This window comes from Hyposmocoma kahamanoa, unplaced genomic scaffold (assembly GCF_003589595.1).
Source record: "Hyposmocoma kahamanoa isolate Upper Pololo Valley unplaced genomic scaffold, ASM358959v1 81, whole genome shotgun sequence".
Taxonomy (NCBI): domain Eukaryota; kingdom Metazoa; phylum Arthropoda; class Insecta; order Lepidoptera; family Cosmopterigidae; genus Hyposmocoma; species Hyposmocoma kahamanoa.
Window position 1 is genome coordinate 11,532,343 of NW_020654080.1, and position 22,444 is coordinate 11,554,786.

A 22,444-nucleotide genomic window follows, 5' to 3' on the forward strand; every position below is an offset into this window, starting at 1 on the left:
CGCTTATAAATTAGAGCAAGTGCATAGATTTCTTAAAATAGTTGTGGTCTTAAAATTATATGGCTGCCGCGGTCATCGATTGTCAAGAGCCGCTTCAAAGTCCTCTTTATTTTCAAACACAAATAATGAATAGGTGCATTTCACTTTTTGACTGTTAAATAAAAAGACGTACAGCACTTTTTTGTTAATGACGTCAATAAAATACTAAGTTATAATGAAATCCCTAATGGGATATAAATTAATTTTTACAAATTGCATTTTTAACGCAAATTTATGAATAACGTCCTTTGTTTAACGGGGTAGGAAGTTATTACTTTACCCTTGGTTTTGGGGTATAATGATCTTGTACTCCATTAATTCCATATTTTTTAATAAGAACGATTCACTCACTGTCTATAAATTTAAATACTCTCACATTTAGGCATATAAGTGCCATTATAATTGTGGACTTACGGATACAATGGTTCCAAATGTACTGACCGACTATGTATTAAACATTAGACACCTATATAGATATCATATAAATTTTGTATTGCAAAAATATCGGAATGGACCTTATTTATTATCATCTAATAGTACACATCGATATATACTCAAAACTACGAGAAGGAATGTCTTTATCGCACGACACACAAAGCTCCATTGTTAAACGCGAAAGAAACTAATCAAAACTAGTACCATGTACTTAGAGAAATATACAAAAATTACGAATGTTCTATTACAACTTACAAGTGATAAAGATGGTCGATTAAGAAATCGTCATTTCAGGGTCTTATCTGTATCACGAAAGATCATTTCTGTTACTTATACCCTTCTAAAGTCACTTAAATTACGCTTACATTAGCAGTTATTACGTCGTTAACATACAGAAACGTTGAGTGCTTCATTTGTGATAAAAAGTTTCTGTTATTGTCAACGCCATGCGCAAATTGGGGCTCAAAGTTTACAATCTCCTTTTCGTTTTGTAGGTGTTCATGTTAGTTTAACACCTATGTGCAGTTAATGTGACTTGTCGTAGGAGTCCTTATGTTGGTAGCCAGACACGTAGCCCGAAGCATCGACGACGTCCTTCCTGCCAGCGATGCCTTTGCCTTTCCCTGTCTCGTCGAACCGTTGTTTGTGTGATCCAGTGTATTTGCTGGTATCCGTCAATCTGTCTACTGCCGCTGCGGCAGCTTGTGATTTCGTCACCTGTAACAGAGAATAAATAACTTTATATAAAAAAAGACCTCAAAAGATCGTGAAATTACATCATTTTATTCAATTACATCTATTTGCCAAGTTTCTTTGAAATTGGTAACCAACGAAACCGAAAGTGAAACCGGGTTAACCCCTAGTTTGCCGCCCTCAGAGGTGGAATATTTTCTTCAAATTTAAATGGGACCAATTTTGAAGTACCCTCTTTCCAATAAAAAAAGAATCGTCAAAATCGGTTCACAGGTTGAATTGAGAACCTCCTCCTTTTTTTGAAGTCGGTTAAAAAGTACCGTTATCCAATGAAATATGTGTCTTCTGGTAATGTGTGCCGTATTTTAAATGTAAATATAATATAAGCGCACATAGAAAGACTTGGATATATTTCAAAGATACCTACAATTGACCGCCAAAAAAATGAAGGGGGAATGTCTCCTATTATTACGCAACAAAATTTAGAGAAATTGAAACTCCTATAGGACTTACATGGCTGGACACCCCTGGCTGCCCACACGTTGTTAATTTCCTCTTTATCTCATCGAGCTCCACTTTTTTGTTCTTCGCAAGTTCGTCGAGGAATTTCTGGTAATCGTCGACGCCTACTTTCAAGGACTTGAGTTTCTTAAAATAAATGCCAGTGTCTGTGGTGGTGATCTTTTTACCGTCGATTACTTTAGCCTGTTTCATCCATTTGTCGCTCTGCGATAGAGTGATGAGTTTGCCGTCTGATTTCGGGTCCCCGAATTTGGAGAAGGCTTTAAATGCGTCCTGAAAAAATGTTACATCATTACATCTTCGAGGGGCAGAAATGTTTTGATAGGTCTTCTGTATATTATAAGGCTGCTAATAGATTGACTGAATGCGAGAAGTCGTTATCCGAGACCTCGACTGCCTAAAATTGATAACGACGTCACGCATTATCTGCACGCAATTAAAACCTACTTCATGCAGCTGAGATCTTATATATAATAATATATATATATATATTATCTCTCTCTTCAGACACAAGTTGACAAGTCCCATGTGCCTGTACTTTCACCAGCACCCTTACCCTTCTAAACCGGAGAGCAGTAATGCTAACAGTACTGCTTGGCGGCACAAATAGGTAAGGTGGCAGTACTTCCCTGGACGAACTCTTTCACAAGGTTCTGAGCTGCTAAAATGCCAGTGATGCCTTTGCCTTTAGTAGAGGCATCGAGACAAACCCAAGTAGGGTTTAACGGTACTTTACAATATTTATGTATACTTTTTTCTTAAAACAATAAAATAAAAAAATTACGGCTAAGTATTTACTCGTAGTATATTATCACAATCGGAGATCTTGATGACGTTCTTTAGCATTTTTCTTCTTGTTACAAATTACGACAGTACTTACCTTAAACGGTAATGCATTGTCGTTGCTCTTGGGCGACGTTCCGTTGGCTGCGCCGGCGGCACCGGGCGCGGCTCCATTTTCCAGCTTAACGTCCTTCACCTCCTGCGTCAAGTTCTCTACGGTTTCCTGGGCCTTAGCGGTCTCTTCTGCCATCTTCACTTACTTACTGAAACATTTGAAATGTATTTTTTAATTATTCAATTCTCGCTAGTCGTCGCTAGTCGCTTTTCAGAAATGATTTGTAATACAGTTTATAATTTATCCGTGTCTCTAATAACAGTAGCAGAACATTTTTCCGCAAATCTAAGTTAAGTTTAGATGGCATAATTAAAATATCTCACTTATTATCACTCCCCTTGTATCGTATGCATGACGGTGATTGTTATACAATTCATTTTGCAGGTATTATTAAGATGTTATTCTATCTCGGATCCAAGGTACTGGCACCAAATTAAATAAGCATGTTTATAGCTAAAATTGACTCATCTACCTAGCAGTGGCGAGGCGTCGTATAACTCCACTCTCACCGGCTTGCCTAAAATTTTCCAGCCCCCGTAGTATGGCTACGCATGATAGTTGCGACGCGCGCGATAAAATTGCAATAAGCGTGTGCTATTGGCTATCTAAATTAGATCTGATTGGGACAGCCAATAGCGCGCGGTTATTTCATTCATTTTATCGCCCGCGTCGCGACTATCATGCGTAGCCATGGTACGGGGGCAGGTATCATCAAATATTATAAATATTTAAAAGTACTTTACTACATTTTGTGCTCAATTTTACTTGTGCAATGTAATTAACCAGTGAAATAAAGTGTACTTGTATCTTGTGTGCTAATAAGTATTCTGTTTAATTGTCGCCAAGGCGCCACTTGTTAAGGCAAGTGTTTTTTGTTTTGTCCGGCTTTACTAAAGACAATTTTTACGCCTCGCTACTACTACCTAGTTACAGTATACATGAAAATTTAAAACAGAAGAAGGATGAAACAGCTGCTGTGCACGCCTAACGTACCAGACAAAATATCACGCCATTTGGGCACAATTTTATTCATACCTCCAGCCCAGCAGCCTTTTTGTAGTTGTGTCAGTAAAAAAATAATAATAATTAAGGGTCGTTTATGAGAGAAGTCAAACAGAAAGAACGTTTTACAAATAATTAAATATATATTTTTTTATATTTAATTATAATTATGTTTATTTGATTTAACTGCCTCCGTGACCGAGCGCTTACTAAGCAGAATTGCCACGAATAGTGGAAAAATGGAACATTTCACGTAATTTTCACCGTCTTATGGGAACTACAAGTTTTCTTTCTAGATAAATCTAAATATTTTGCGGGAAAAATGGTACCTAATCGGTACGGGGCAATATTAGGTGAGAGTATAGAGGGTGGTAAAAGATGTAACTCTTGTAAGGTGAAGATGATTTACTCGGCAATATGCGGTTTGGCGTTATTGTATTTACATTAAAGTAGCGATGAAGATGAGTTGATTAGTCACCGTCGTTCAGCGAAAGTATTCATTATTCTCTGAATTTTTTTAACGCACACATTCATAGCCCCGCACTAGGGAAACCCTGTATCGCGGTCGCCATGGACACACACTTTTTACGCCATATTCGTAAGTAGCACACCCAAATACCTCGAAAATGATACCCATATTGCCATTATTTAAAAAATCGTGCCCGCCATCTTGGATTTAGAAATTAGTGCCATATTTGTAATGAGCACCCCCAAATACCTGGAAAATGATACCCATATTGAATTTATTTGAAAAGTCGTTTCCGCCATCTTGGGTTTAGAAATTAATGCTATATTCGTAATGAGCACCCCTAAATACCTTGGAAAAGATACCCAACTTGCCATTATTTAAAAAATTTGTGCCCGCCATCTTGGATTTTGAAATGAGTTTCACATTCGTAATAAGCAGCCCCAAATACATCCAAAACCATACAATACAATACAATACAATACAATACAAAAATTCTTTATTGTACACCAAAAAAGGAAACAAATACAATACAATTAAATTAAACATAAGCGGTGGTACAATGGGCGGTCTTATCGCTTTAAGCGATTTCTGCCAAACAACCTTTGGATGGAAGTAATTATATAATTCACGGGAAAAAGACGGCGGTGTATGAGGAATTACTAATCAATAGATAAGAATTGATAAATAAATGCAAATAAACATATATTTATAAATAAGTAATAAAACCAATACATATATATGAATATCGTAAACTACTATATATTATTATACCTATAAATATAAAATTTCTAAAACGTAATTTCAAAACATAAAAATACCTAAGCAGTCCATGTCACACTAAATTAAGATAGTGTATTTTTACCATATTTTTTAATATATTCAATGATTTCGCTTGTTGAATAAACAAAGGTAAAGCGTTCCACAAACGAATAGCCTGAACAGTAAAGGACTTGTCGTAATACTGGGAGGTATGCATTGGCATCTTAATTTGGAGAGTTGAAGAAGAGCGCAGAAGTCAGGGGTTGGATTGATGGGCGAATTCAAATCGCTCATTAAAATAAGGTGGTGTGTGAGGAATGAATAAGATGCCATAGACAACTACAAACTAAACAACAAACAAACTAACAGCCAAACCCACGAGAGAAATAAATGTAGACCATACAAATATTTCTCCCGACCTGGGAATCGAATCGTTCGACCACGGAGTCAGGTTACAGATACATATGATCATTACATGTCTAACATTGTTAATTTTTCAACTTGTTTGAGCTGGATTTTCGCCATTATTGACTTTAAAGCGGCCACAAAATTAACAAAGACGAAAACAAATTAATAATGGCAAAATCTTAAATTTAGAAACCTTTAAAAGTTTTTATTATTCCACTAAAAATTCATTAAAACTTCATTTCCTTTCATTTTTGCCTTCATAAGTGTTACGTTTCACAGGGTTATGCGACTGGTTTACCTCTATTAAAAAACTTCTAGAAGGAAGGTTATTGCTTCTCTTATTGCTGCTATATACTACTGTTCAAAGACATCACCCATATCTACACAGAGTTTAGTGACAAAATACTCTGTTAAAATTGAAAGTGGTTTAACCACTTCTCGAATAAACTTTCAAAATTGATTTTATGATAGAACATCGCTATTGCTACTTTTAGATACGTAGGTGCTATTTTTGAAGACTGCAGGCAAAGACCGTCATGTATGTTAAAACTGCTCCCCTAGCTGCTAAGACGCTATTCTATTATACACCTTATAGTAACAAAGCTACACTTACTGTGATGATATTATTTTTTTACAATAATATTCTGCCCTAAGAATGAAAAAAGGCACAACTGTGTGGCACAACACAAATTTGTGCCTTTTTCGTTACGAGGGCAGTATTGGTTGTTTATTTGTAATTAGTGAATGGCCGTAAGATCCACGTTTCTAAGGTACTCGTAGGTATGCTATTTATCTGTACTTGTTGCCATGAATAAATAAACATTTTGTTTTGATAAAGCGAATTATATAAACACTTCATGCTTTACGTACAGTCATATTTTAATAGACACGAATACGTAGATAATCAAAAATGATGTCATACAAAAATAGCCAAACATGAGCGGTGTTACCGCTATAGTAGTGATATCGTAGCAGCGGCACTGCGAATCGCGTTTGTTCGCTAAAAGCGGCAATTACATCACCGACCTTGCCGGCTAACTATTCAAAGTTAGTGTAAATATCAGCTGAGATTGAGATCCATAGTGCAATCAGTAAATGATGGACAAGAAACTTAAAGACTACAGAAATGTATTTAGAGCTACAGAAAACTGGATATCGCCGGGATATTAGGATAGTGCAATTACGAGCATTTAATTATGAGTTTCCATTTCGGTAATTTAGTGTTCAATTCAAATCCGCGTAAATGTCGTGGCAACCAAATTAGTATGATTTACGCCAATCTATTGTTATCAGTTCGTAGACAACATAAATTAATGCTTATAATCTGAAAAAATGAAAGTTGTAGCCACTGAAATAACATAATAATAACGTTAAATCCCTTTCCTGTGAAATTTGGTTTAGTGCAGATCGCGCCTTTTACCAATACTATACATACGCGGATTTGATATATAGTTATGTTTCAAGTCAATTCGTGCCAGCACGCATTCATTTGTTACTTCTACGAAAGTTACTCACAAAATCTAATTTTATGATTTGGTAATGATTTTAAAATGCTGCTCTTTCAGTGGACCTTCTATCTATGGACTTGACAAAGACAACCAGGTATTACGTCGCCTTATCAAAATGCTAGTAGGTAGTCGAACTAGTACAACTAAAGTGCTTAATAAATCTATCAAATCTCAAGGTTGACGGATGCGCAGATAAACTGCCTATTGTTTATCGCAGCTATAGAATCTAATAAAAGTTAAGCAGGGAGTGCACCCTGCCGTTACGCCGCTTTGAGAATGTGATCTAACGCTGAAAGTTTCAATACTGAAAACGGTCCGGGAATTGCAACAATATAAGTACCATCGAATCAATACCAACCCAATCACATGCATTTGATTTATTAAAAAGAATACCAAAATCTGAATAAGCTCACATAGACTTTTTAACAATCTCTGATTGTGGATAGTATATTTCTTTATTTTCAGATTTGTTTTTACACTATTAATACGATCATGTACTATTCTGTAAATAACGAATTTAATTCACATAGAACATATTTTAAAACAAAATAAACCAAGAAATATTTTTAACATGCATACCTACCTACTACGTACTTTACGTCATTGTATCAAATATTCAGTAGGTACAGGTTCTTTAACCAGGAAATGAAATAAAATCTTGATTTGGACAACTCTTTCAACCTTGTATAGCATAATCCTGAAGACAATGTGAAGCTTCATTTATCAAGAGCGGCTTGCGGGGGCTAGCAATAACAATATGTTATTAGGTACCTACACCTCCGCTGATTTAGATTTACTGTGGGTGCCAGTACCACTTCGCCTGGTAAATAACTAAATAGAAACATAATCATAGATTAAATGATGTGACCTACGGATGAAGGTTGAAAGCAATATTGGTTGATTTGCTACCCAGGTGCCGATGATTCATGGCAAATTAAGTGAACCTGAACCTATAGCACTCTTAATTAAATAGACGCTGACTCCAGTGGCCCTGCTAGACACTACACACACTTAGTAACAATTTAAAAGGAGATCTGTTATTATTCACGGGACTGCTTATTTGCGCATATTAATTGCGTGATTTGCATTTAGTAAATAGTTTAAATACGGCTTTGTATCTTTGTATTCCTACGCTAATTGCAATGTCTGGGACCTAGTTTATAATCGCATTCAGGTTTTGGCCAAATCAATAAAATCAAAGGAGTGTTTTCTTTGTTGATGTTTTCAATACAAGTCGCAGTGCGTACATCCTACTTACTCGATTGTAGTCACCAAGGACGAAGACCTAAGTCTTCGTGGCAGTTCTTAGGATTTGGTACTATTCCGAAAAAAATTATACCTAATATGTTTATAATTTACGATGAAATAAAAAAATAGCCTTTTTTGTTATATTTAAATCATCAGCAACAGTCAGATGGCCCTGCGGGTGGAAAGCATTTACCGCCGCCTCTCATCATCATCTACAGCCCGATTTTCATTTATATTTATGAAATATCCTAAAAATCGCAAATGTGTTGCCCGCAGTCTGGGGTTACGCTAGCTTCCTACACTTCATAGACTTAAATAAGAAACGTGGAAGTGTCGCTTTGAATGGGAAATAATAGGACTCACTAATAATAGGGTCACTTACCTAGCGGAGATTCGTACCATAAGAAAAAAGCTATTACTAATTTAAGCCTAGCAAGTCTTAATTATTTTATTTATTAAATTATTTGTCTGCATTTACTGTTAACTTAATGCTGAGCTTACACCTTGGATCGTCTTATCGTATATGGTGTAAAGTAGAATTCTTATTTCAGACACGCGATCCAGTGACTAAAGTACCTGTACCTAATCCACCAAAGTATTATTTTACCGTATTATATAAACCATAGAAATAGGCATCCGAGATTCCTAACTTTAAATAAATGATTATTAAATTCCCGAACTCTGTATTGATATTGGATGTTTTTTAATTTGTGTTACTGTTGGGTCGATGACTGGCACTTTCCGACCTACTTACTTGCGGACTTAGCGATATAGCCCTTTTTCATGCAATCTCGAACGTTGCCATTTCAATTCAACCCTGGTTTCCACAACGAATTATTAATTGCAGAAGCCTTATGAACATGTGAAGTACATTTGTAGATGAACTACTTACGTATAGTCATTTATACAACACTCACACGACTATTTGTTTATTCAATCAACTTCGGTTCCTATAAAGGAAACATGTAGGTACTAGGTACTAGCAGAAAAATACGATTCTAAAGATACGTCTTTTTCAAAACTAAACGTTTGAAAATATTTGAAATTCTTTAACCACTCTATTTTACTTAAATGCGTAAAATTTAAAATTCTTAAAACTAGTTATTCTGATTGAACTCCAGGCCTCCAGTATGGGTGTTAATTGACCTCTTCAATTTGATCTAAACACTTTATTAAATGTATCTACATAAATGAAATTTAATAACGCTTGTCACCCTCCTCAATTGCAATCGTTCAATTTGAATTTACTATACTTAATTTGTTACAATAACAGATTTTTTTTTTTAGTAGACAACAAATTATTTGTTTTATTGATTATACTAAATCTAAATGTCAGAATTAAAAAAAAAAATGTCATTAGGTACTATACTGCAGCTTTTGCTACGCAATTCATAAGTTTAATAATATAAAATATATATAACAAATAATATAAAAATAATGAACCTATTTAATAATTTAAAATGGCGGAAAAATCAATTTTATTGTTCATTAAATATATGGTTCTGGTGGTTGCCGGTCAGTAGATAAGTGAAAATCCGTAAAATATTGTGCTATTGTACTGATGGGAAGCACGTAATATCTTAAAACAATTGCAATACGTTTCACGATTTAAATGATCATTATATAAATATGTTAATTGAACATTCAGGATATAGAGCGAACTAGGGCAGTTAATCATGTTTGTGGGGAGCGATGGAGCAGTTTTTTTTATAGAATGGGATAGCGCGTGACCTACTCGGCGAGGTGACGTCACTCTGCGTCACCATTCGCATTTATATTATACCCTGTAGCCGTGACTCAGTCGCTAAAATGTTTGATCCTCTGATGTTGTGTTTCGCTATTAAGTTACTTACGTAATTTTCCTCTTTATTTATTCTGGGTGCTATGAGTTAATAAACTGCGTAGCAAAAGCTGCAATAAGAAATGACATTTTTTTAAATTCTGACATTTAGTATAATCTCCAATGCTATTATCTTGTCGTTTTGTAAACAAACACGAACAAAGAATCTCACGGTCATTGCAACTTTGCAGTGCTTACACAATATGACCTTTTCCTAAACATACCTAGTCAGTAGTAGTTTCGTTATGAACTATCATAACAAGGATTCTACAAGGTAATGTTAGGTAAACACCCTCTCTCTGGTTTTCAAAACTACATTTGGCAGAGTCAAGTTTGAAGACAGAATAAATTAACAGAAAGTTATGCGCGCTACAAATGGAAAAGTCTGTCATTCTACATACATAATTTACAGGAAAATAGTTAGCATTATGCATACACAATTATGTGTTTAACTAAATGTGTAGGTATATAACGTGAAGCCGGTTTTAATAATGTTTCTCCGGTTTGGTATTTCCGACTCAAGGTCAGTGCCGCAATATTTTGTTATCTATTGTAAACTTTGACACGTTTTTATTTTGAAATAATATAGTATCCTATTATAAACACACGAAGAACGTAATAGGTACGTGTGATGCATTCTATCGAGGTAGGTCAAATCAAAAACGACACAATAGAAGTCTCGCAACGTATGAACGTGACCTGTATTTCAATCCAATGTTTATGTGAATAATATTTGATCAGCAGCGCAACTACTTTCAGCTATTTTTAACCGACTTCACTTCAATTCGACTGTTTTATTGTGTGTAGGTATGTTATGCAATTACTCCGACATTTAATTTTGTGAACCGATTTCAATGACTCTATTTTTTTTGATTAAATTTGAAGAAAATATTCCACCTATAAGGATGGCAAATTAGGGGATGAATCCGGTTCATTGGATTTCACCAACTTTCAGTTAACCGATTTGATGAAAACCTGGCAAATAGATGTAATTCCACAGACTTTTGAGGTCGGTTTCTTTATTTTATAAAAAACTTATAATTATTATTACAAAGATAGAACACTCAGAAAAAATTCCTTCAATCCGACGCTACGGCTAAAAAGTTTTGTATTATAACAAACTAGTGGAGTAATTTCACAAAAATAATTGAATATCAATTCAATACAAATTTAAACTTATAATTATTATTTCAACCTTAGTAACAATTTACTATAAATCATTTAAGCAATTCATGACAATTATAAATAGAATCATATATTTTTACGATTGCCCACACTTTTCTATTGATAGAATAATCCTCATCAATAACCTTCTTGAACTATACAAAACCCCTGAAAACATCCCGCTTTCTTTACCATATCTCCTGAAAAATCAAGAATGTTATCCAATTTTATATTATTTCGTAAGAAGCACTATCGAAGACATTTAATTCTTGTAATGGAAAACAAGACAGAGATTTCTCTCAGTCTTGGCTGTATGGCGCATTAGCGCCTTTGCCTTTTGCAATGGAAAAAATAATAGGTAAGCATTCGAAACAAATGTCGTTATAACATAACGTCTCTACCGTAGGTGCCTCGTCATGTCGTTTTCTATTTCCACCGAATTGCCAATGTCATAAAAATGCGTAAGTTACAACAATTAACAAGTCATTTTCTTAAACTATACCTTTACTTTTAAATTGAAGCCGAAATGGTAGTGTTTGAGAAGGGTAAAAGTACCTACGTACCTACTTCCCTTCTCATATTTAGAAATTACCAACTTTTTTTTATAACACCAAGTGACGGGACGGACGAGTAGTGCGCCTGGTGTGTGGTGCGCGACACGCCTGTCCATAACAGTTGTAGTGCTACTCAGAACTTTAAATCACAAATTTAGAATAAATAAAGAACTGAAAGGCACTGCCACTACGCCCGTCACTCGATACATAAGTTGACAAGTTTCATGTGCCTGTAATTTCACCAGCATCCAACAAACTTCAAAACTGAAACGCAGTAAGGCTCTCTCTCTTTCTTTCGCACTCTCTCTCTCTCAATTATGTCCCTGGACGAACTTTCACAAGAAGCTCTACTGCAACTGAACAATTTAGATAAAAAAACTAACCCACTCTACCAATGAGTTCAGTACTTGTTCATTTAGTTACGTCCTGCTAACACAGACCGTATAATGAATAATCTACTATTAAGAAAATGAAATGATAATCTGATAGAACGACCACGGAATCGTAGGCTGTAGATTATTAAAACTGATCGGATTTCTAGTCTAGTAGGTAAGCAAACGCGACCGGAGCATCAGTTTTAGATATTCAATTTGTCCTACAGGCTACCAAAGTAGGTACCTATATTAAATTTAGTACATAATTTTTTTTAATATACATTTTTTCTATCTCTTTTGGGCATTTTCTTACTTACTTACTTTTTACTTACATAATATGCGTTTCAGTAATGTTCTAACAACCTAACCTACTTAACATTTTTATATAATCTATGAAATATTTGTTTCTGTAGTTTCTATTAGCATTGGAATAGGATTGATTTAGTAAATGAATGTTGTAGGTACCTAGGCTAGACCTTAAACATCTGTCAATTTTTTAATGTAAATAGAACTATTCCCCATGTAAATTACAAGATGCCACGAGTAGATAATCGCAACGGCACGGTTTAGAAAATTGCTTGCTCCATAAATGGAAGGAGGGATGGAAAGCGATAGCGTGCGAAAAAGTAAACGAATGTTAGCGGCCTTGCGAGTTTCTATATCGGAGGCAGCTGGGACTATGCACAGACTTTCCCTGCTTATTAATGTTTTATATGGTGCGATTAGGTACCTGCATGGCTGCACGTTGATAGGTGCAAACTTAAACCCAGCTCAGTACTTAATATTTAAGGAATGTCGTATGTATGTATGTATGTAAACAACGCAACGTAGAGATCATGATATGCAAAAGTAGGATCACATTTAGTGATTAGGTTCCTCTATCCATATCGATATTAACTGCCTGCGTGGCCGAACGCCTGGGTTCGATTCTCGGGCCGGAATAAATATTTGTATGGCCTACTTTTATTTCTTTCGTGAGTTTAGGTGTAATTTGTGGTTGTCTACCTATGTGTGTGTCCGTGACACTCGCGATACAGGGTTTCCCTAGTGCGGGGTTATGAGTGGGTGTTCTAGTAAGGAACTTGTTTAATGAACACCGTATACTTAGTACATAGGCTGAGATTTATAAACGAACATTGACTGTAATGGCGAACTAAGCAAATTTTTCGTATTTAAAAAACGAACTTTAAGCCAACGTTTAAGCAAGACATTCAATTAAACTTTGAGTTTACTACATAATTTAGTTTATTAGTAGCTGTAGAGCTTCTTGTTAAAGAGTTTGTCCAGGGAAGTACTGCTACTGTACCTATTTCTGCCACCAAACAGTAATGTGAGCATTACTGCGCTCCGGTTTTGAAGGGTAAGGGTGTTGGTGCAATTGCAGGCACGTGGGACTCGTCAACTTATGTCTCAGACTGACGGACGCAGTAGCAGTGCCCCTCAGATCTTGCGATTTAAAACTGGGCGACACTGCAACTGCTATGGACAGGCGTGGTCGTTTACCACCAGGAGCGCGACTTATTCGTCTCGTCACTTGGTATCATAAAATAACGTAAGTTCTTGCTTAAACAGGCAAAATTCGTTTTGTATATACGGAAAACTTGCTTAGGTCGTCATTTTGGCTTAGTCGAGATTAAAGTTAGTCTTATAAATCTCGGCCTTACCGAACGTAAAATTTTTATAGCCGCTTAGGATGAGAAGGGTCCAGTCTCCATGTGACAAGCTTTACGTTCTCTTGACTGTACCAAACTAAAATAAACGTAGTTTTTTTTATTGAATGTCAGAATGTTTCACCACCATAATATTAAATGATTCTTTGTTGTTGTTTGTTTTGTGTCAAATATAAGGATCCGACAACAAGCACATATAAAAATTCGTGAGGTCCGCTGGTTCGTTCAGTGGCTTAGTTGGCATAGCGTCTGGGGTCTGGCTGGGGTATGCTAGGAGAGGTCGGTTTGAACCCGGCCTGATCAAATGATTTTTTTCTAAATGTTCGACCTTTGTATTAATAATTATAAAATAAACGTTCCAAAGGCAGTGTTTATTTATTAAAAGTTCAATATTATACAATGCACGAATTTGTCTAGATTATAAGAAAATAAACAGAAACTGGAACAAAATAACATTATTACGCGTCAAATAAAAGTGAAAATGAGCATTTCACCTAGCGTTTGATAAAACCATTCTGCTTCGATAGCTCGTTGTTCACACCCAATATATTATGACGTAATCCTAAATAGTACGTTTATACTGTTTACTGGGTATTTGCATGGGTAGTATGTAATATTAGTTTGATAATACAAATCTAATTACATAATGAAGTCGCGGTTTGTTAAAATTTACGCTAAAATGCGAATGATTATCTGCTATTGAAAACTGCGGTAAAAAAAAAACAACTATGCATTTCTGTAAGCAAAATAGAATCTATTCGCCCCAAAATACTTTACAGCGTCAAAATAATCACAATATTGCCATCCAACACTGTTAATTTAGAATAAAATTGCTTTCCAACCAGTCTACGCACCCCTCTATTTCCCCGCTGGCAACTTTCTATACCACACTGATTAAATGTTTACGCGGTTATCAGAGATTATATTGTACTATTTTGGGCGCGATAGTTTCCTATCGAAGGTTAGTGCAACTACCGTGACAATGTCATATTAATGCATTCAAGTACCTAACTACTTCACCACGATTAACACTCCAAGGTAGATAACATTTATCACATTAAAATTTTCCTAATAACACTACGACGAAAAACCTTCACATATATTCATTAACATGTTTATCAATATTTTAATCGAATTTTGGTCGTGTTAATAAAACCGTGTCTTTATCTCTGTAGGTGCGCCGCATTAAATCATTGGTCAGAATTTAGAAAAAGCGAATATCACCAAAAGTAACTGCGCTCCATTTCAGCAAGGAAGGAGAGAGGGGTGCGCCGCGGGCTAAGAACACCTTTTGGCACCCTCAAACAATTCTTTGTTTTCGGCTACTGAAATCGCAATTTGCTGCGTAGACGTTTAATTTTTTACCTTGGATTTTATCGTATAAGCAGGTAGAGATAGTCTCTCGATGCATCTAGTAGGAACAGCAAATCAAAAAATCCAATCTGCCAAATCTCTCTTGCCATTTCCGAAATAGTTCTCAATTTCTTTACCCATCAACCTACCTTAACAAAGCACACTGGGCAACCAATCCTAAAACTGTAAAGCGTGTCTTGAATAAGCACCATAAAAATGCAATAAAAATAAATTTTAACTCACATCAATTTGTCAGGATATGAGTTTCTGAATGAGATCACATAAAGTGGCAAAGGGCGCCAAACACGGTGCGCGTATCTCGCGGCTGCACTGACACTGGCGAGAAACGAATATACGCCGGGCGCCTACTTATTACTCTACTGTTAAACGCGGGAGATTGAGCGCGACGCACAACGGCGCATGCGCCCTGACTCCAACATCAGTTACTTCGCACCCCATCTTCCTGCTTTCTATTCCAGACAGCTTCTCGCAACCTGAATAGCGGTGCAGCAACGTTCCAGTTTCAAACTATAGTCTTAATTATGAATGTAGGCATCTGTTGTTTTACTGCTGCCCTCAATGCAATTGAAGGATTTCGATTCGAAATTTGTTACCTTAGATAGAGACTTAATACCTGTATTGCCAAGTATCTAAATCATATCTAAATAGATTAACGTTTTAAAGTACCATAGAGATTTATAGTGAAAAGAATAAAAAACAGAACACAGAAATTGTATATAGCAAAAGAATTTACAAACTTTAAATATTTAAGGTGTGACCGTTTTTTAACGATTTCAAGGATGCGTGTTTATGCAAGTTTAAGCACATCGTACTAAAAGCAATATTACAACCATTTTTGTCAATGCTGGTAAAACGTTAGAATGCAATAAGGAATTCATTAAAGAGTTACACAAGCGACCTTCGTAGATTACAATCAAGATAAAAATTATAAAAAATATATTAAATTACGATAGTATCAAAAAGACAAAATTCTCAAATTTGCATCCAAAAATAATTTGAGGTATAAAATAATAACATAAGTATACAGTCATACATAATGACGAAACAGACTCAGTCTTTTAAGACCTAGTATAAAATTATAGTTTGTAACGTCTCACGCTAGATTAGTCTTTTAACTAGCGTTAAAATACTAATTAAGTCGAGTCCTACGACACACCCTGAAGACTAATTTGAATAGAGTCAGAAGTAAAAGCCTAAGTCATTATTTACATTATTGACCTAACCTAGAAACCTAAGCCTTATAGTCAGACCTTTAATTTACATATAAGACATTAAAATATTTTTATTACATTAATCAGCAGAATAATCATAACATCTACCTTTGTCCACTCACACATCATCTTCTTCCTGTCCTTATCCCGCGCTAGGTAGGGTCGGCAAATATTTCCACTATATAATGTGCAGACTCCTCACATTATATAGCGGAAATATTTTCAATCTGAGGTAGTTTTTGTTGGGGCTAAATAAAGGTAAATGAATTGGAATTGACTAGAACCGCTGATCAAGTATATCTATTTTCAATAAGACATGTAAACAAACTTTCCCGGGTTACGACCTACGACATGTCCTTTGTTACAGTCAATCAAATATACCTACAACCAAATACAAATTAAATGTATGTTATACAGCAGGGTCAAGAGCACGTCAAGCTTGACACTTAACATTTAAGTCCAACTCTACGCTGCTTATGATAGAACGGTCCAAAGAACAAAGTGTCAAGCTTGATGTGCTCTTGACTGTACATACACTAAAAAGATGAATAAATAATAGTTTTTATTACAAACAAACATGATTACAACATACTACTTCATTTTTATCTATAAACTTTAGATTCCAAAAGATCATAGCACGTTAGCCTAAGAGCTTGAGCTATTTTTGAATAGCATGCACGAATAAGACGCGAGTCTATTTAAAAACAACTGAAGTCGTCGAGTCTATTAAGTGAGACTTATTAATAATAACTTGAACCTCCAGACTTAATTTTAGGATTGAGTCCTGTAAATGAAGTACAGTCTTTTTAATAGACCTTAAAAGATTGAGTCTCTTTCATTACTCGCAATACAATTATGTATTTAGAAGTGACTGATTAAAGATCAAGTTGAATACTATTTAAAAGTATTTTGAAGTGAACTGAATAATTTATAAAACTTTCTATAAGACACTTGACAATTGGCAAATAATAATTGGAAATTCTGTGACTAAAACATTAGTTCTATATTAAATTAATAATAGTAGAAAATTATTTTCTATTAATTTTCATATGTTGTAAAATAATAGGTATTCAGTACAATGATGGTTACTACTAATAAGTAATACTACAAAATTCACAAGACTATAAGATATCATTTACATAAAAATCTGTCAATAGAAATTCCACTACTTATTTACTGTTGAATCTCAACACATTAAGGTGGTGTACAAAATACTTAATAAACATAAATTCAATCATAGGCATACTTTTCTTGAGTGCAAAAGCAGAAAAATAAATCACAATCTGTTAAATCAAATTAAATACTTATATGTTATACTTATCACAACTGCATTGCTGTCAAATTGACCTATTAATTGTGTAATTTTTACCTACTACACTTTACTATGACTGGATAAGAGAGAGCAAATCTCCTAATGTGGGTAACACTACATCGGGCAGTGGGTGCTTCTTCTCGCTGCGAATATTTTCTACTTCTCTTTCGGAAGTGACCCCTGATAACACTAGAAGTGTTTGAAAGCCACAACGTACGCCTAGTTCAATATCTGTGTTGCATCTAAAACAATAAAACATTATGATTTACAGACAAACAAATAGGCACACTCCACACGCAAAATAGGTGCTTTGTCTTCGAGTTACGGACACCAGCCCATTGCACAAGATTGTGATTTGCAGATTTGTTCCTCTACTCATTTAATACATTCATGTAGTATAATATGTTATTTAGTCAGTGCAAATTCAATAATTTTTAGGTGTCAAATTATATTTATAATAATAAATATTAATTTTATATAATGATGTAAGAGAATTACACACACCTGTCACCAATCATTAAAGTCCTAGCTGGATCCAGGCCACAAGATTCAAGGTATTTCCTAACGTAAGCATGTGGTTTGCCAAGCACCAAGGCTTTCCTTTCAGAACATGTCTCAACTGCCCTTACCAAAGTCCCTGTACCAGGTACAACTATTGACCCAGCTCTTGGAAACCTCTCGTCCGTATTTGTGGCCACAAAGAGGCACTCATCTGAAGACAGATATGATGCAGCCTTCATGAACTTTGGGTAACTAATATGTTCATCGAAACCTACTACAACAGCACCTACTTCTGGATCAAGATCTGTTGATTTCAATGATTTAAAGTCGGGTTGAACAACATCAGGCTGAAAATTATTAAAAATATTATTTTATATCATATGCATACATATCATAATGCCTGTGTCCCACTGAAGTTGACAGACACCATGACCTTTACTTATTACTCTCCTGGCAAATTTCATTTAGTTTAGTAGCAGTAGAGCTAATTGTGAAAGAGTTCATCCAGGGTAGTACTGCCACCTTACCTATTTCTTCTGCCAAGCAGTAATGTCAGCATTACTGTATTCTGGTTTTGAAGGGTAAGAGTGCTGGTAAAATGACAGGCACATGAGACTTGTCAACTGATGCCTCAGGATGATGAGCGCAGTGGCAGTGCCCCTCAGATCTTTGCAATTTAAAGCTCTGAGTGGCACTGCACCTGTTATGGATAGGTGTGTTGTGTACCATCAGGCACACGACTTTTTTATCCCATCACTTAATATTATAAAAAAATATATTCTCGGCACTTCACCCTGACCTTTTTTAATAATAATAATGCACACTCAACATAGCCCCGCACTAGGGAAATCCTGCGTCACGGGTGCCATGGACACACACATAGATAACCATAAGTTACACCCAAACTCTCGAGATAAATAAATGTAGGCCATACAAATATTTCTCCCGGCCCGGGAATTGAACCTGGGACCTCGGTGTGGTAACCGGTCGGCCACATAGGCAGTTTTTTAAAGACATTCTATGTTTAAGTTAGTGCTTTTTAAAAAATTGGTAAGTGATCAGATATCTAATTTTGTTTATTACTTAAATACAATAAATATTTGTCATATTAATAATATATAATATATATAATAAGGCATCCTACAACTGCATAGTAAAAAATTCAACAAATTTAAATGAAATAATCTATTAAGCAACTAAGAGCTTACTCCAACTCCAAGGTGCCTTATTCCCACTGCTGTTAATTCGCCAGCTATGCCATTAGACCCTATAAGGTAAACTTTCTTTGTAAAACCAATGCCCTTTAGGTAATGGGCTACTAGATATGCTGTTGACAGAATTTCATCCTGAAATAAGTTAAAATATTCTTATATTACATATAATACATGTTCAAGTTAAATAATTTTTACTCTATATGTTTTTTGGTAAGAAAAATACAAAATGTTTATTAATTTTTTTGAAAATGATTTTTAACATAAATACTGTCTTTTTTATTCATGATTTATAAGAACTACGAATAAAAAAAATGTACCCTATGTAATAATTATTTTATGTTATATATCAACCAAGAAGTTTTTGAATAAGAAACATTTACCGAATTTGCAATAAAACCCAGTTCTTGAGCTTTAGAAGCAAATTCGCTGCGTATTTTTGTAGAATTGTTGGTCACATAAAATATTCTCTTCCCCTTCTCACGCAGCATATTCATAGTGTCCGCTGACCCAGGAATGGCATTGTTATCAATCCACAGAACACCTGTGAAATAAATAAATACATTAAGCACTTTGTTGTTGATCAAATTTTAAATGACCAATTCTAAGGCTCTTTACACAATCCATTTCTTACCATCACAATCAGTCAAAACTGTGTCGAAAGAATCTAAAAACTTCTGGACTTGATCTCCCGTCGCATGTTCAAGGTTAAAAACTGCAGATTTAAACATTATTGAAGATGTACTAAAACTAACACTTTTCCGTGGTTGTAACCCTTTTGTACTGCTGCAAAAAATAAAATTTGTAACAAGGGGAAGGTTAGTCCTAATCAATTTCAGTAATGATTGCACCATTACAATTTCTATTATTTTTCAAAAATTCGATTACAAAACCAAAGAGACTGAAATTGTTACACAGCTAGCACAAGCCCTCTTTTTGGGGTATGTCCAATTATTTCTAAGTACACTGTTAATGCTGTTTAGAAAGAATTCGAATAGTAATTTCAGTATTTCGAATAGAAATTATTACTAACGATACCATGCACAAAAACGTCAAGTTTGACATTGAAATGATATTCAAGGGTTCAGTTCCCGTTTTATTGCGTGAAATTGGTTACAATACACGCAAAACAAGAACCACATCCACAATCCACGACTATGCAGAATTTAAGAAATTATTCTGTGTTGAAAGCATTGTCCTAATTGGTAAAATTAATGCTGTTTACAATTGTTGGGCATTATAGGGAGAGAGAGAGATTTTCAGAACGAACTTACAGAACAGATTGTCATCGCAATAATCAGTCCATGAGCCGTGACAAAAAAAAAAAAATCTATTTGACAATCAGCTGATAACAAGTTTGTGGCTTATCAGCCACAACATTCAAATTTTATACACTTATTACATAAAACATCTATATCATACATCATATTCATACTCTCAAATATATTGTATGATCTATGTATGCATCATACGTACAGTAACAGTGAATCTTTCTAATTTGTGACAGTGAGTATTTTAATATTTATAACATTATGTTCACACGGTTGCGATAAAAACTAAAAACGTAAGTTGTAGGAACCGTCACAGGCCACGCTCCGCCACCGGCCACCGATAAAATCTCATTTCATTGTTTGGCTTTACACTTTATTTCAGGAAATAAGGCTCAGGTACCTTGACCTGTATACCAGTAACACAGGTTTAGAAAATAAGGGACATAGTATTAATTAAAACAATTAACTATCAGAATGGATACTATAGTGGAAAATGTTCAAGGAAATATTAAAATAGTACAATACAACAAACCGAAGAGGAAAAATGCTATAGATAAAGATATGTGCACTAGAATGACGATGATACTGCAGGAAGCGGCGGACAACCCTGATATCGACGTTATGGTACTAACTGGAACCGGGGATTACTACAGTAGTGGAAATGACCTTGTAGCGGCGGCGCAGTCGCCTACAGGGACCAGCCTCAAAATTCTGAAGAAATACATTGACGCGTTAATTACTTTTCCAAAGATATTGGTGGCTGTTGTGAATGGACCTGCAATTGGAATCGCTGCTACAACACTGGCACTCTGTGATTTAGTATTTGCAGCTGAGCATGTGAGTAATATATACAGGGTGTCCGGTAAAGAATACTAAACGATTTTATTTTTTATTTCCAGCTAAATAAAACTTCCTACAATGTTTGTAAAAGAAAGAGAATAACATGAGCTCTCAAATTATATTTTTGTAATGTCACTAAAATATATATATAACCGTCATTGTGAATAAAAACCGCCGAAGTATTTTAACAACCGGCAAACTATCTCACCACCGCTACACATGTCTTTCAACCCTGACATTGGCAAAATCGTCGCGCAAAACGATGGAGCCATAGACACAAAAGTTGAAGTTGAAGTTGGATAAGCCTGAAATGCCTTATAGTAGAGCTTATGAATGTTCAAAAAAATATAACGAAAAATATATCCCATGTAGTACCTAAGATATTTTTTTTTATTTAAATTTAATTATTTTCATCTTATTTTACGTTTTTGTACACCACAACTACAGTTGATCAATCGGTTTTTTGGTGTCATAATATTCTACATTAACTGTGTTAATCATTGAGTATATAACCAGAAACAGAGACGAAATAAGGACCATATATTCCTGGTAACACATTAGCAATACAGTTCTTATAAATATCAACTCGCGTTTGCACTGAAATATAGACAGGCCAACTACTGACCCGTGTGTACGTCTCCATATATTCCAAAAAATATTCTGTATTTATTGTAATAAAGATAATATCTCTAACAATGCCATACTGTTCTATTTGGTGGTGTGGGAAAAACAGCAAAACATCTAATTACAAAACAAAATTAAATGTATAATTTTGCAAATATCGTCCATTATAGCAAAGCTCAAGTTAACTGGTCAATTTGAAGTGAAAAAGTTGACGACACCTATTGAAGACACCCGTCAATTGTTTCGAATTCGGGCTGGCCAATCGGAGTGCAGTTGTCACAGTAATGATATGGCAGAATAGTTTTCAAACAAATTAAATGACATTTCGTCTCTATTTCTGGTTATATACTCGATGGTGCTAATAGAAAAGCAGTAAATAGTATAACTATGGCACTTAAATTTAAAAAAAGTTTTATTTTATTTTTCACAAAGTTTTGATGTAAAAAAAATTTATAATAACCTCAGTGGCCAAAAAAATATATCTCATGTATGTAGTACCTAAGATATATTTTTTCTT

The 22,444-nt window shown here is 34.9% G+C and overlaps 2 protein-coding genes across 4 annotated transcripts; both read right to left on the minus strand.

Annotated features, from left to right (window-relative positions):
- Positions 1–362: 362 nt before the first annotated feature.
- Positions 363–15,300, minus strand: LOC113234174 (TPPP family protein CG45057-like). Its single transcript, XM_026469456.1, has 4 exons — positions 15,180–15,300; positions 2,570–2,735; positions 1,681–1,962; positions 363–1,191 (listed from the first exon to the last, which is right to left on the minus strand). The coding sequence occupies exons 2-4, from the start codon at positions 2,720–2,722 to the stop codon at positions 1,000–1,002; spliced, it is 627 nt and encodes a 208-aa protein (XP_026325241.1). The 5' UTR covers positions 2,723–2,735; positions 15,180–15,300; the 3' UTR covers positions 363–999.
- Positions 15,301–15,534: 234 nt separating this feature from the next.
- On the minus strand, positions 15,535–21,242 carry LOC113234172 (glycerol-3-phosphate phosphatase). 3 transcript variants are annotated; one of them, XM_026469453.1, is made up of 6 exons: positions 21,130–21,242; positions 19,827–19,975; positions 19,576–19,736; positions 19,190–19,327; positions 17,985–18,328; positions 15,535–17,722 (listed from the first exon to the last, which is right to left on the minus strand). In XM_026469453.1, the coding sequence occupies exons 1-6, from the start codon at positions 21,186–21,188 to the stop codon at positions 17,551–17,553; spliced, it is 1,023 nt and encodes a 340-aa protein (XP_026325238.1). In that variant the 5' UTR covers positions 21,189–21,242; the 3' UTR covers positions 15,535–17,550. The 3 variants fall into 3 exon arrangements, with proteins under 3 accessions (XP_026325238.1, XP_026325237.1, XP_026325239.1); XM_026469452.1 differs by having other exon boundaries at positions 19,827–19,978; positions 21,130–21,237; XM_026469454.1 differs by lacking the exon at positions 21,130–21,242 and adding an exon at positions 20,050–20,249 and having other exon boundaries at positions 19,827–19,978.
- Between the last annotated feature and the right edge of the window lie 1,202 nt (positions 21,243–22,444).